At 52.0% G+C, this 13069-nt stretch overlaps 1 protein-coding gene and 1 long non-coding RNA gene across 6 annotated transcripts in view; one reads left to right on the forward strand and one right to left on the reverse strand.

Annotated features, from left to right (window-relative positions):
• Positions 1–13069, reverse strand: part of LOC126531267 (uncharacterized) — a 171575-nt gene that overhangs the window by 108635 nt on the left and 49871 nt on the right. The window lies entirely within an intron of this gene.
• Positions 1–13069, forward strand: part of Atpalpha (sodium/potassium-transporting ATPase subunit alpha) — a 146259-nt gene that overhangs the window by 20574 nt on the left and 112616 nt on the right. Inside the window, exon 1 of one of the 3 annotated variants that reach the window (XM_055071056.2) lies at positions 1646–1745. The exons of 1 other annotated variant lie outside the window; for it this stretch is intronic. In XM_055071056.2, coding sequence (XP_054927031.1) covers positions 1698–1745 — 48 coding nt within the window. In that variant the 5' untranslated portion in view covers positions 1646–1697. Of the gene's footprint in view, positions 1–1645; positions 1746–11432; positions 11457–13069 lie in introns of those variants that run through there. One more of the 3 variants, XM_055071057.1, reaches the window with a different exon arrangement.

Raw genomic sequence — 13069 nt, forward strand, 5'->3', positions numbered from 1 at the left:
AGTGCTTGAATTAAAGCAAGTTTCGGTACTGCAGTGCGGAATTTATTTCCGCACTGCAGTACGTGGCTGCACGTGGCTGCACGTGGCTGCCCCTACGCATTCGGCGGCAGCCACGTGCATCTTGTTTTGAGCGCCGTGGAGAGCCCGCTTGGTGTCGTGTTACAACTTGCAGTGCGCGCCATAGAGAGGGGCGCGGGGCGCATGCGGAGGCCGCGTTCGGAGAACTTCGTTTAAGAACACCGAGTCCGGATGCCGCCAGCGGTCATTATATTTCTACAAGGAAAGACCTTAAGGGGGACTGCGGTACGCGGTGTTGGGACACCAGCGCCCGAGCCCCCTGCTGGCTAGAAACGCCGCTGAGGTGCGAGATGGCCGCAATAAATCGTGCGTGCCTGGCGTGTTTGCCGAGGCCGTCACTGACCACGTGGAGAGGGAAACGAAGCTGTGGGAAGAGGGAAAACAGGGTGGTTTTCCAATACATTTACTTTTGAGAGTAAGCCCATCGCTTTGGGTTGTGGCTTAAGAAACTGTCAACTCTCATTGGCAACTGCTTCCGTGGGATGGGCTCACGACCCTACCGCCCTTTTTCTTTGTCTCTTCTGACTATAACAATCGAGACGAGGTGCTTGTTCCTCAGTCTAGGCTGTAATCACTAAACCTGATAGAACAGTAAGACTCCGTACGATGCAACGCTAGTCTGGGCCGTAACCACTTAGTGGTAGAACAGTGAGACTCGGTTGGTCGTATGTAGTGACAGTTGTCCTAGGCTCTAACTTAAAAAAAAGTAGAAGAGTAAGGCGCTGTTTATTTGTGTGTTTTGTATCAGTGTTCTTTTGCTAACTCTGTATTTGACTGTGTAAATATTTCCGTTGCAATATATCTTCAAGTTTTGTTACCTCCAACCTGCCTCCTGCTTCATCAACGCCGATAATCACCTTGAAGAGACTTTGGTCGCCTTCAAGGAGAAAAGAACAAGAAACAAGAACTTAACTGGCGCGCTGCCAATTATGGCGGAATTTCGAACAGTCAGATTCGTCAGAACACATCTATTCAGGTTTTATTTATATTTAAGTAGGAGGGAAAGAGTGAGAGAAGCTAGAACTTCGAAACGACGCATTGCCATGAACACCGTTGAGCAAAATCTTTTTTTTTTTTTTTTCAGAGCTGTGATGGTGAATGACGCTCAATTTATCCTTTTTCGCGAACTTACAAGCAGAACTTAATTATAGGTAAGTTAGAGTTATTCACCCGAGTCTCGGTTGAGTCCCACGTAATGGGTATGAGTCACGAGTTAAGAGGGAAACAATGCTGTCGAAACAAAGAGGAAGTCTACACGCGCCACTTTCATGGAGCGTTGTTTCTCCGCTCCTGGCCAATGCTTACGTAGGTTGCTCTTGTCCTGTGCGTAAACCAGCGTGTTCTGCATTGGCCGCGAAATGGCTGCTGCCCTCTCGGACGCCGACGAACCTTGCGCATCCCAAGGTCGCGGCTGAAGCCCGTCTCATCGAGCGCCTCCGCTATCTCGTGGTCGTGCTCTGGTAGCTGCCTGGCCGCCTTCTTCGGGGCACTGTGTGTCGTGCGCGTGTGTGTCTTCACCGTGTGAAGGTCCGAGAGACGGCGTGTGATTCTGCGATGCCGCGCGCGGCTTCTTGACTGGTGAATGGATCGAATATCAACTTGATCTCTCTTATCCTCACATGGCGCCTACCAAAGACGGATCTGCGATTAAGGGAAAGAAAAAGCAGGTACGTTGCGTTATTCGCGAAGTGAGCTAAGAATTGTCGTGTTCGGCAGTGGAGTTCGGCTTCTTGGCCATGCGGTGATGTATATTACGTCGTCGCGGAGCTAGTAACCGGGCAAAAATAAAAATCGGTGTTCAGTAGTTTCGTCGCTCGCGTGACACTACAGAGGCTGCTGTCATTACGTCTTAGGACGCACAGTCGGCCGCAGAAGTTAATGGAACGCGTGTTTCGCGACAAATATAAATTTCTGCTCTGTTAAGATACCACGCTCCGAACTTAGTTGATCACGGTGTATTTCGAGGCTACGTGCTTATCCTTCCCGTGAAGTCGGCTTCTTCGCATATCTTTTGTCCTGTAAAATTCTGTAACCGCCTGTACATCAGCATACAATGGTAGTGATTTCCATGACACAATTTCTGTTGCCTGGAATATCCTCGCCCCCCGTGTTGAAGCACGCGCAGTGCAAGACTGCGAAATAATTGAGCATCTCTGGCTGGCCACTTCTTTAGAAAACCTTTATAGCACAGAGGAGATGTACACTTTCGAAGTACGCAGCGCGAGTATCAGAAAACAGGGTTGCAGCTAGACCAAAAGAAATAAATCGACTATCGAAAGGTCCGTATAGTTTTGATCCTGAAATCTGGAGCATTCCAGCAGAAAATTCATGCAGTAGTTTCTCTGATTGCCATAGTTCAATGTGTGGCTGTAGGGAGGATTAGCTTGCGTCTAGCGGGAATTCGCGTACGAAGGTCGTTATCAACAAATAAGTGACCGTTTTCTCATAACGTGTAGTAAGCCTTCGCGCAGAGACTCGCACCTGTCTAGTGGTAACCGGCCAGGTTATAAGAGAATTCCGGACGCAACCGCTATGCGGAACCAACATTGGCCAGGAGACGCTACGACAGTTTTAGAGTGTAACTAAAATATGCTGATACTGTCCTGTAGGCAAGCTTCGAAGATGGCACGACATATTTAACGATAACAGACGCGCGCCTGTATCAATGTTTGCTGAGCCCGATGTGCGCAGCGAAGGTCTGTCCATGGCCATTCGCGTTGCGTTGAGTGCATGCGCTGCTACGCCGTCGGTTCCTTGTCATGTTGGGACCGTGTGAAGTGCCTCAAGATGATCGGCGAATTTGCTGGCACGAAATTACGCTGTGCTACTGGAAACTGTCCACCGCTCGCTGTAGGCTGTGTGTTGAGGCGCTGCTGATGGCACGAGAAGCTTCTGCGCCGGTTGCCCATAGGTGCAGTGCCACCGCTATTTTGTTTTCTTTCTTTGGTTTATTCGCAAGGCACGGAGTGTCTTGGTCAGATTAAACATCATGTTACTGTTTTGCGGCTGAAGTCAACTGGCATCTTACTTCCTTGACCCCGCTTCTGCGCAATGGTGATCGCTCCTGCCAGAAATTGGCCAGGATAATGCGTGCGTGTGCACGTTCCTAGAGCGTGGTCGTGCGGAACGGGTTACGTTGCGTGCAACCCACCTGGGCGTTTTATTTACCAGCCTTATCTCCAAAGGACAAGTGTGGAGCCGTGAAAGCTAGCATTTGCTCGTCTCGGCTGCAGCATGTGCCAGACGATAAAGAGACGTGCCAGACGATAAAAAAGGCGTTTAGATAGCAAAAAGGCTTGCGTTTCTACTAGGCAGTCTGGATGGCACGCGCTTCCATTGAAAACTATTTCTCAAAGCATCGCAATCCCATTTAAGATGCGCGGGCTGTCGGCCTCCCTCGTGACGTCACGGCTCAGAGCGTACGGTACCGTTATCTTGGTGTCCAGTGGTTCCTATTCACGAAAGATAGGATTGCGCACGCAAACACACGCCTGATAGGGCATCCACATGTTCGCTAACATCGCGTTATTAACGAATTTCGATTGAACGTCTTTTTGCGGCGAAGCTGTATATGGCTAGCCGATTCGTCCGTCCGTCCGTGCGTGCGTCAGTCGCCTGTACGCCGAAAATTCCTCCGGTGCAACCCCATGCGCACGCGCAAAGAAAGAGGCACGCGATTATGTAACGCCACCTAGATAGCACAAGGCCTGTTTACTCCGATCAATGACGTCATGCTACCTGGCCTGAAATTTCCATTGACAAGGCTGGCGTGATGAACGCTGTGATGTCAAAATCACTGTTGCCTACTCGGGAGCATCCCCATGAGATTCTATGGCAGTCGGACCAGGTAACATGGCGTCATGGGTCGGAGTGAAAATGCCTTGTGTTATAGGTGGTGTTGGATTAGCTGCGCCAGTGGTGACGTCGTTGCTCCCGTCGCAGCGGAGCGCGCGCGCAGCCGTTTCTCTCCGGCTCCGAAATGGGTAGGCCACGCTCATACGTGCCCCTTAGGAGCAGGCAGCTTTTGATCAGCAGCGCCGCGAGCAGAACCGGGAACGAGCTCGTCTACGCCGTGCCGGTGCTGCAGCCCGGGTACTAGTACAGGCTCCTGCAGCCGAGCGCAAGCAGCAACTGCGTGCCGAGGATCCGGCTGCCTACCAAGCCGTGGTTTCATGATCGTTGCGAACAAGCAATTCCCTTACAAATGCGGCAATTCGCAATGGTTACGCATGCGGGCAAATGAATAGCTTTGCTGTATTTAGAAAAACAATGAGTGCTTGAAAATTGAGAAAGATAAAGCTTATCAAGGAATGTTGGAAGGCGCAAGCGCGAATGTGATGTCAAACCGTGTACTAACCATCGCTCCAATGGTTGCGGAACGATCGCAACGACACCGTTCCCTCTAGGAATTTTTAATGGAACCTCTACGACGTAATCCTCCACGCCATGCTTGTCTCGTCTCGGCTTGCGACTTCGTCTGCCTTCACGCGTTGGTTTCGCTTGGGAGTGCCGGTCCATAGCCGAGCCAGTCGGGGACTCCCGTTCTCAACGACGCGTAGCCAGCCGTTATGCAGATTCACTCGCTCGCGTCGGCCCCGGACCGGTTCCATCTCCTCTTTGCTTTTGTTCTTTTCGCCTCGTCCGCTCTCGGGGCGTCGCCTTGCCGCGTGCTCGCGCTCTCCGACCGACGGCACTGGCGGTGAACGAACCGGCGGTGCAAAGGCCGACCCTCGCACTTAGCGCTCTGACGTCCTCGCGCAAGGTGTCACTCAGTGCGCACTGGCTTGTGTTCCCTTCTTCTGTTCAGGCTGTCAGGTGATACACATCGCCGCGCTTGACTCACCGTTTCGTTTTCTTTCTTTAGATGTGTTTTACCTATTCTTATTCAGGCAATAGAGCGTCGCTTTTAGTTAGATCGAGGCATTTCGTCGCCGAATTTGGGCATGTCACATCCATCTTCTAAGCAGAATAATACATGGGGCTAGTTGATTCATGTTAATTTTGAGAACGCGCCCACTTGACAACGCAACACGAATTAGAGGCAGACACCCGGTTTCGGATACTGTATACACATGTGCGCGTCTGTTTCTGTGGTTCGCGCTGCGCATTCGAGTCGGCGTGCTCCCAAAATTAATAATCTTACAAGAAGCGGGCGCTTCTTCGTTGCCGCGCTGCTGGAGCGTAAAACCGAAAGCGTTAGTGTAGACGCGAAATTCTTTTGTGCAATGCACGCATCATGTGAATAAATGACTACCCATTCAGTCAGTGAATGAACGCCAGATGAAAAAAAAATTGCTGCGGCTTAGCTCAGCTAAACCTGAATATGCAAGGTGAAAGCTTGGCTTAGCCTGTTAAGTCTTGGTTTCACTTTTATTTTGCTGTAATTATTATACTTAGGTATACAATCATCGTCAAGCCAGGTATGACGGCTGTGTCTAGGTCTGTGGCTAGACATGACTGTGATTAGGCTAGAGTAGACACGCATCGTTCGACTGCGCGACGCCTGTAGTGCCACAGGGAAAGCGCAAGTGCTAGACATGCAAAGAGACGCGCGAACATCCGCAGCGTCGAAGCACAAACGGACAGCGCGTGGACGAGGTCGCTAGATTGATCTCGACGGTGCTACGCCTGTTGCATTCTGGATCCTCTCCAGGGAAGCAGCTCGCCGGGCGATATCCGCGGGGTGGTCAGCCGCCGCTTAGCGATGACGGCTCAAAGCCTCCCCATCCCGCGCAACGCTCAAAGACGGTCCGGCCCGGCCTCGCTCTCATCCATGGCCAAGCTCGCACTGACTAGGCGAGCGCGGCGCTCCTCTTAGCCAGGCGCGCGGCGAGTCACATGGTCAGGCGGCGAGCCAGCTGCGGAGAGCGCATGCGCCAAGCCGGCGGCGGCGGTAGCGCACGCGGCGGCGCCGGAGCTCGGCGCGGCGAGTCACGTGATGAGTTGCCAAGCTTACGTCGCAGCTGCGGTCAAATAAAGGTCAAATTCGCGGCGACGGCGAAACTCCGCTCGACGAGGTTAGTTTTGATTTCGCTTTAAATCTACCAACACAGTAGGTTGAAAGTACAGGGGGGACCAACGCAAGATGTCAAAAGGAGAACAGTCAATTTTACGCGCGGGCAAAGGCGCCCTAATGTCGAGATTTCAGTGCTGTTTAAGGAACCCGTGCTCTGCAGAATCATTAACAGAGTCCCTCTCTCAAAGTGCGCCTTCGGTATGTAAAACCCGACCAGTACACAGAGGTTTCCTTGTTTATGTCCGAGTGTAAACGTGCTTATTATCAGCTGTATCGCATAACCTTGCTTCTCGTCCAAAGATTACAGTTACAGTGTCGGTGTTTTTACTACGCGAGGTTTTTCTCCTTTTTTTTTTTCTGTCCCGAATGCCTGGCTTTCGCTGGGGCTGTTGGCGCTGTTAAAAGTTATCTGTATCTACTGACCAATGTCTGAGTGCCCTTACTCACAGTCAGTGTCGGCTGAAGAGGAAGGAGCAGGCCGGCCTCGTGTTTAATAGCGTGCCTGTTTCGTTGAAAGTGTTCTTTCATCAAAGTTTCAGCAGAAGTGTTTCAGCAGCAGCGAATGACTATTTTAGTCGAGCCGGCTCTTTGAATTGTGACTAGCAGCGTAGCTACGTACACGCTAAAGGTATCCTCCGCCGGGAATGGAATTTGAAACCGCTGAGTGGGAGACATTCATTCTGCCGTGACGCCAATCCCGCAACTCGTAAAGAACCACGCGAATTACCTTCGAAATTACTTTAACATTGCCCTCAAATTCTCGGATACGGCACATTGCTGCGTCACGCCAGAGATGCCACTCGTACCTGCACTTCGGAATCGTGGTCCAGCAGCAGCGCTAGCCATCGCACACAGAAGTGCAACGCAAGTCGCAGTTCGACGTCGCCATTTCAGTGTCGGTTCTTAGCGAGTTACGACTATCGCAAAAGTATGCGATGGAATAAATGCGAGAATAGGCTATTCGCTGTTTGAAGTGTGCAGTCTGCTACAAGATTGTGCAGATGTGTGAGATCCAAGTTCCTGACGCTTTGTTCTACCGCTTACCTATGGCGCCATCTCAACTTCTTCGCGTTGAGATGCAGTGGGCTCGCTTCGCAAGCTTACCTCACTGTATTCGGCCACCGGAATCAATCTTCAGTGATGTTACAAAGGAGCAACATAATTGGTTAAGTCAGAAAGGGCTGGTAGAGTAGCTCAAGAGCCGTCTTTTTTTTTTTTTTTCCTTGTCACGTCCGACGAGTGTATAGAGAAGCAGGCTGATGATAAGCTAATTACCGGTAGCGCCGCTTCAAGCACATGATTAATAATCCATAATTTCGCGGAACGCGTTTGTGTCCGCTTTGCCGGAGCAAATAAGTCGCTGGATATTTCGTAGCTGTCGCGCTCTAACTCTCGCACGACGCATCATACGAACTCCTCACTTAGGAAGGCGTCACAAAATGACGTGTCTGTTACGAAATTACCTTTGTAGCGGTTTCCTTGTCTTGTTTTAAATGGCGCTATGGAGCGTGAAGTCTATAACGAAGGGACCGTTAAAGTGGAAGTTTCGCTGGTTCCGTATTGATAGAGCGAAACTGGCGCTCGAAACGTTGTCCGCAATTTACCGATCGCGCTATAGCGGCAGCATCGTACTTCTTGATCGTGTGCTTGTTGAATCTCGTACATCGCACGCTTTTCCTTTATATTGCCATTTCCCAAAACATCCTATAACGAGACGGGGGTTCCCAGGAGAAATGTAAATCCGACTTGATCGAACAGGGAATGTCTCTCGAGCCCGCGTTTCGGCAGCGGGACATCGCCACGACTTATGTCTTCACGAATTTTCACGCAGCGCGCGCGCCTCTTTCGCGGAGCCTGTAACCCGTTGGTCACTTTGCGAAAATCGTGTTGCGGCCAGAGTGGCGCACGCTCAGTTCTCCCCCCCCCCCCCCCCTTCGCCGTTCTTCCCAGAAGTTAGCGAAGTCAACGTGCGTGGAAACGTTTTACTTTTCTCTTTTACACCGCAGTATTACTTAACCAACGGGTCGAGCTGGAGCCGCGGGCGTGGCTTTTATTTATCGCTCGGCTTCGCTTAGGGGGGGGCCGTCCGAGTCTGAATTTATAGTAGGTAATGTTGCGTTGCCCAAGTGGGCAACGCCTGTCAGACGACGACCGCGCATCTTCTGAAGGCCTTTCCTTCGTTCCCCCCGTATCCCGGCCCCCATCCGCGCCTGCGTATGCGAGGCAGTCGATATAGCGCGTGCGGAAGACCACCTTTCCGATGGGAACGGGGTAGGTTTTTGTCATTAATTTTGCCCCCTTCGCTCGCTGTAAGCGCCTGTAAAGATTGGCCCTGGCAAAACCCCCGACGCCGGTGCATGCTTCGCGGAAATCTCTGCTCGCGCCGCCTGGGAGAAAATTTTCTTCATAAGCTTTCGTGCGAACGCGAGACTCCGTAATGTGCTGAAATTACGCGGGTCATGCCGATGCAACCCCCCCCCCATTTTCTTTCTTCTTTTTTTCTTTTATCAGCAGAGAGGCAGCTTTATACTAAGATGAACATGCCTCGATTGAAGCGTATTAGACGAGTTACAGGCGCTACATTGCGCCCTGCTGTTGCTGTACAGCGTGTAATTACAGGTAAAAAATGACTGCGTATCTCGCCAGCGTTATAGGTATATCCAGAACCTAAACGATGGGATTTACGTCACGCGTCGAAAAAACAGTGGTCGGGGCTGCTATTCCCAGTTTCGCTCAGGCTGGTCGCATATGGTTTCTGTTCTGCAGCTGTCGAGTTCTGACCCACATCTCTGGCTTCTGCACTGTAACGTGCCGCAGGGACGACATATCGCACAGTGATCAGTACATTTAGAGACGAGGGTTGCAGCCGGCGTCCTACTTAACGGGAACAATTAAGACACCCATTTAGCGATGTCATTCTAGCGAACCCAGGCTTATGTAAGGAGCTATAACGTCGAAGTCTGGCAGGAAAACGCATTGAGCTAGCACTATCAAGACAGCCCAACTGAGCTTTATGTGGGCCTCATGTTCCCTACGGGCCTGGACGCTGTGTTCTGTTATTACGTAACACAGCGCAATCGAAGAGGGACATTACCCCTACCCCCACCAAAAAAGAGAGATCAAGAAAAGACATGCGCTGACGAGCCAGGTTTACTGTAGAAACAAGCTGAAGCAAGATGGCAAGGTGGGAGCGTTGGTTAGCATTTATTTTCAACGTTTATCAGAGCGCAAACTTTTATTTGCCCTTGTTCGTTTGCGCTTTGGTAAGCGTTCGAAACGAATTCTAAGAAACTCGCCCGTCTTGCTATTTGAAGTATGGCATATAGGTGCGGACCAGATTTTGCGCAGGGGCATTCGTTGGAATCCATCGTCCACGCAGAGCCCGCAGTCTTGGTGCCGTGGTGGCCCGCTTTTAGATTCGCGTCACGACGCTCGCACACACACCGCGAGTATGTGCCACAGGTCATTCGCGAGTCGAAACCGCGTGCTTACGACGGAGGCAGCGCAACGGGCGACCGCTGTCTTGTCAATAAAAGCTGCGCATCCTCACCCGACGCTCATCGACGCCCCGGTCATCGCACAGATCCATAATGGTTACTGAGCCTCGTTCGACCGACGCCTTTCCGCCGTCGGCGAAAGCATATACAGCGCTGCGTTATGTGCGCGATGCCACGCGTCGGAGAGGGTACACATATAGGCGCAGTGTTTGCCGGCGCGTCCGCCGAGGCCTCGCTCGAGCCGGTTTGATCCGGACTGCCGCTCCGGTCGGCTCGTTCGCGAGCAGGATAGATAGAGGCGCCCCAGCAGTGTTGATGGGCCCACGTGCGGCATTGCGTGTGTCTTGAAAGTGTGAGCGAGCTCTCTCCCTTTCTCGAACCGAGGTGTGGTGCCGTGGTGCTGTGTGCATAGCAAAAAAAAAAAAAAAAAAAAAAAAAAAACTATTGTGTGTGGTTGCGCACATCAAAGATTGTGGGCGAGACTTAACGAAGACTGTAACTGGCCCATCTGATGCCCGCCCGCTTCCCCAGAAAGCTCGAACGGGTCGGCGCGGAAAGGTTGAGGTGTCCTCTGCTGAGAGACAGTTACTGCGCTGCACTTCATCCTGCTTTCACCCCCTTCCTTTAAAAAACTCCATTAAAGATGCTGTTTACGAGCGCATGTGTGTGCGGGGATGCTTTGCTGCGCGAGTTGTTGGAGCTTAGTTAGGCGCGGTGGATCAGCGTCCACCGGGGTCCTGCAGCTGAGCGCGAAAGTCGCGCGGTCGATTTCTGGCATTGGAAATCTTAAGATCTTCCGCCATGGTGCGAATGGGTACGGAGCCTTCCGTTACGGTGCCACTTGTGCCTAGGCTGCATCCCCCCAGTGAACAATGTCAATATGAGTGGGTTCATGCCAGCGTCACATTTGAATTATCGGTGATTACTGACCGCTACAGCAATGTCATAGAACTTGCCTGGGACGGTTCGTATGCGTAGCCTCGGTTCGACATGGGAAATAACTCGCTGAGTCGCTCCAAGAGGGTGAATTCGCTCCATTCTGCACCACCCGAACGCAAGTGGGATGCGCTCAAACGCAACTCCAGCAGCTAAATAAATAACTGAATAAATAAATCTTATTTCAGAAATAATTGTTAGACAGCATTAAAATGATTGGACAAGTTTGAACAACCATTTAGTGAGCGAGGTTTGGCACCGAGAATTCCCCCATAGGACATCGGAGCAAGCCGTTGGCATTCTCGAGTCGGCGACAACGACGCAGAAGATGCACAGCATTTTGGGGAAAATTAATTTGTAAGCTTGGCGTGCTGCTGCGCAAATGACTTGTTGGATTGCGCTGATCGGAGGCAAGCGACGGCAAGCGTCTCCCGATGCGCTCTCTCAGCGAGCTCTTCTTATCCAGCGCTGTATACAGCACCGCGACGAACGATAAGGCTTTGAAACGGAACTTTTTTGGCGATTAGTCTTAGTCTTCATTGTTGTAGTTCTTCTCTTGCTGCGCGGACAGGGATATGACCCACGCATTCTCGAGAGATCACGCGTTTATTGCTGATTATTCTATATCTCCCAACGCGACTGTTCCTCCTAATTTCGTCGCGAACCTGTCGTGTTACCTGCCGTGGTGCGACAGTGGTTTTGTACCTTTATCATTTCCTCTCTCTCTCTCTCTCTAGCCGATCGTCGTTGCCATCACGCGCGTAAACTTCCGCCGAAGCTAAGCACGCGGCGGTCGCGGTTCGGTGACTTTCGAAGTTCGTAGTTGTATCTGTACACCGCTAGGTTCACCGTTAGTGGGGACCACTTATTAGTTAGAAAGGGAGCGAGGCACTTCCGCTTGGCTCAGGCGGCGCCCGAAAATGCCCAAGGTGAATATCATTTTGTTTCCGCCCTCCACTGCCCGTTTGCTTTGGTTTCTTCGACGATTCAACGCTTCGGTGACTGCCGCGCTGTCCTCGCATCCGCGTCCTTCGTCCCTCCCTATAGGGGGGTCCTGTGTAAAGTTCCTGTCGTCGCAGTTGCACTGTTTGTGTCCTCGCAATGCCGCGTATATGCGCGGTGTTATCGCTGGCTTTCTTTTCTCTCTCTGCTTTTGGACGTGGTTTTCTTTTTTGAAGGTGCTCGCGGCGAAGTTGTTTCACATTAATTTCTCGCTTGCGCGTAATCGCCTTTCGGGTGGTTAGAATACTCGGTGCCTTTTCTGCTTCGAAACCTTCTTATGGAGGCCGCTCAGTCTGCACGTTTTCTTTCTTTCTTTCTCTCTCTCTCTCTCTCTCTCTCTCTGTGTGTGTGTGTGGGGGGGGGGGGGGGAGTCAGAGGGGCACTGTGGCCAGTATAAATGGCGTTGTAATAACGTGGACGACGTTCTATTTGCACTTGCATCAAGCTTACGTAAAGGACGTCTTTCGGTGTCCATATTAGCCGTGAAAGATAATGGCGCGCTCTACGGCGAAGCGCCTACAGGCATCTGGCAGAAGCCAACTTTTCGTTCCAATCCCAAGAAGCTGGCATCCGTTACGCCCCACCCCTCTTCCCTCCTCCAGGGGGCGTTCTGCGATCCTTCGGGTTCCGCCACCGTGCCTTCTCCGATCCGTTCGTATGCATGTCGCGTCTTCCCCGATTGGCTGAAAAGGTTAAAACATGGCGGAGTTCGACAACTTCGAGAATAGCGCTTCGCCCCAAAAACATCCCGCGTGTGTACCGCGAAGACGGGCGGTACGGTCCCGTATGAACCGCGGCCAGGAATACCGGACAGCTGGTGACCCGGCGTCTCGTCGCTTCTTGCGCGCGCGCGCGTCCGCCGGGCCGCACAACAGAGGGACGCGAAGTGGCCGCATCCTTTTCCGCGTTGCCAGCGCGCGAAGCAAGCCATGTACCTCATCGCGAGCGTTCGCCGTCGCGAGAGGCTGTTGCTCGGCCACGCTCAGCTGTACACGGCGAGGGCAACCTTGTCGATGTCGAAAGTGCTGCGCTATAAATGAGGAAGTCTGTGTCGGCTGCCTCTCTCCGCGCCGGGTTACCGCCCATTTTCGTAGCCCTTTGCCGTCGTCCTGTACATATATATATACGTATACAGATAGGGTTGTTGGGTGTCGGCGCTTGTCTGTTCTGCGGAGCAAAGCTTCGCGCAGGCGTGTATTAAGTGGTGTACTGCGGTGTCGTCCGGTTCCTGCAGCGTAGACGACGTGCTCTCGTCTTGATTGCGTCGGCGCCATTCAGCCGGGTGCTCGTCGTCGGTACACCCGTCGCGGTTTCTTCGTGACATGCTGACCGCGAGGGTCGAATGCTCGTTTGTTTTTCTGCCACAGGCACGGTATCTAAAAGGCGTCCGTGTTTTACGATTCCGCTGCAGGTTAACGAACCTCGGGGTAGTCAGAATCGATCCGGAGACCTTCGCATAACGTTAAGAACATCTCTTAAGCCAATTGTAGCTTCGGTATGTACGTCACATATAAGGAAGATACTTCACACGAGAATCGTG

The sequence above is a fragment of the Dermacentor andersoni genome, chromosome 5, assembly GCF_023375885.2.
Source record: "Dermacentor andersoni chromosome 5, qqDerAnde1_hic_scaffold, whole genome shotgun sequence".
In the NCBI taxonomy this organism is placed as follows: domain Eukaryota; kingdom Metazoa; phylum Arthropoda; class Arachnida; order Ixodida; family Ixodidae; genus Dermacentor; species Dermacentor andersoni.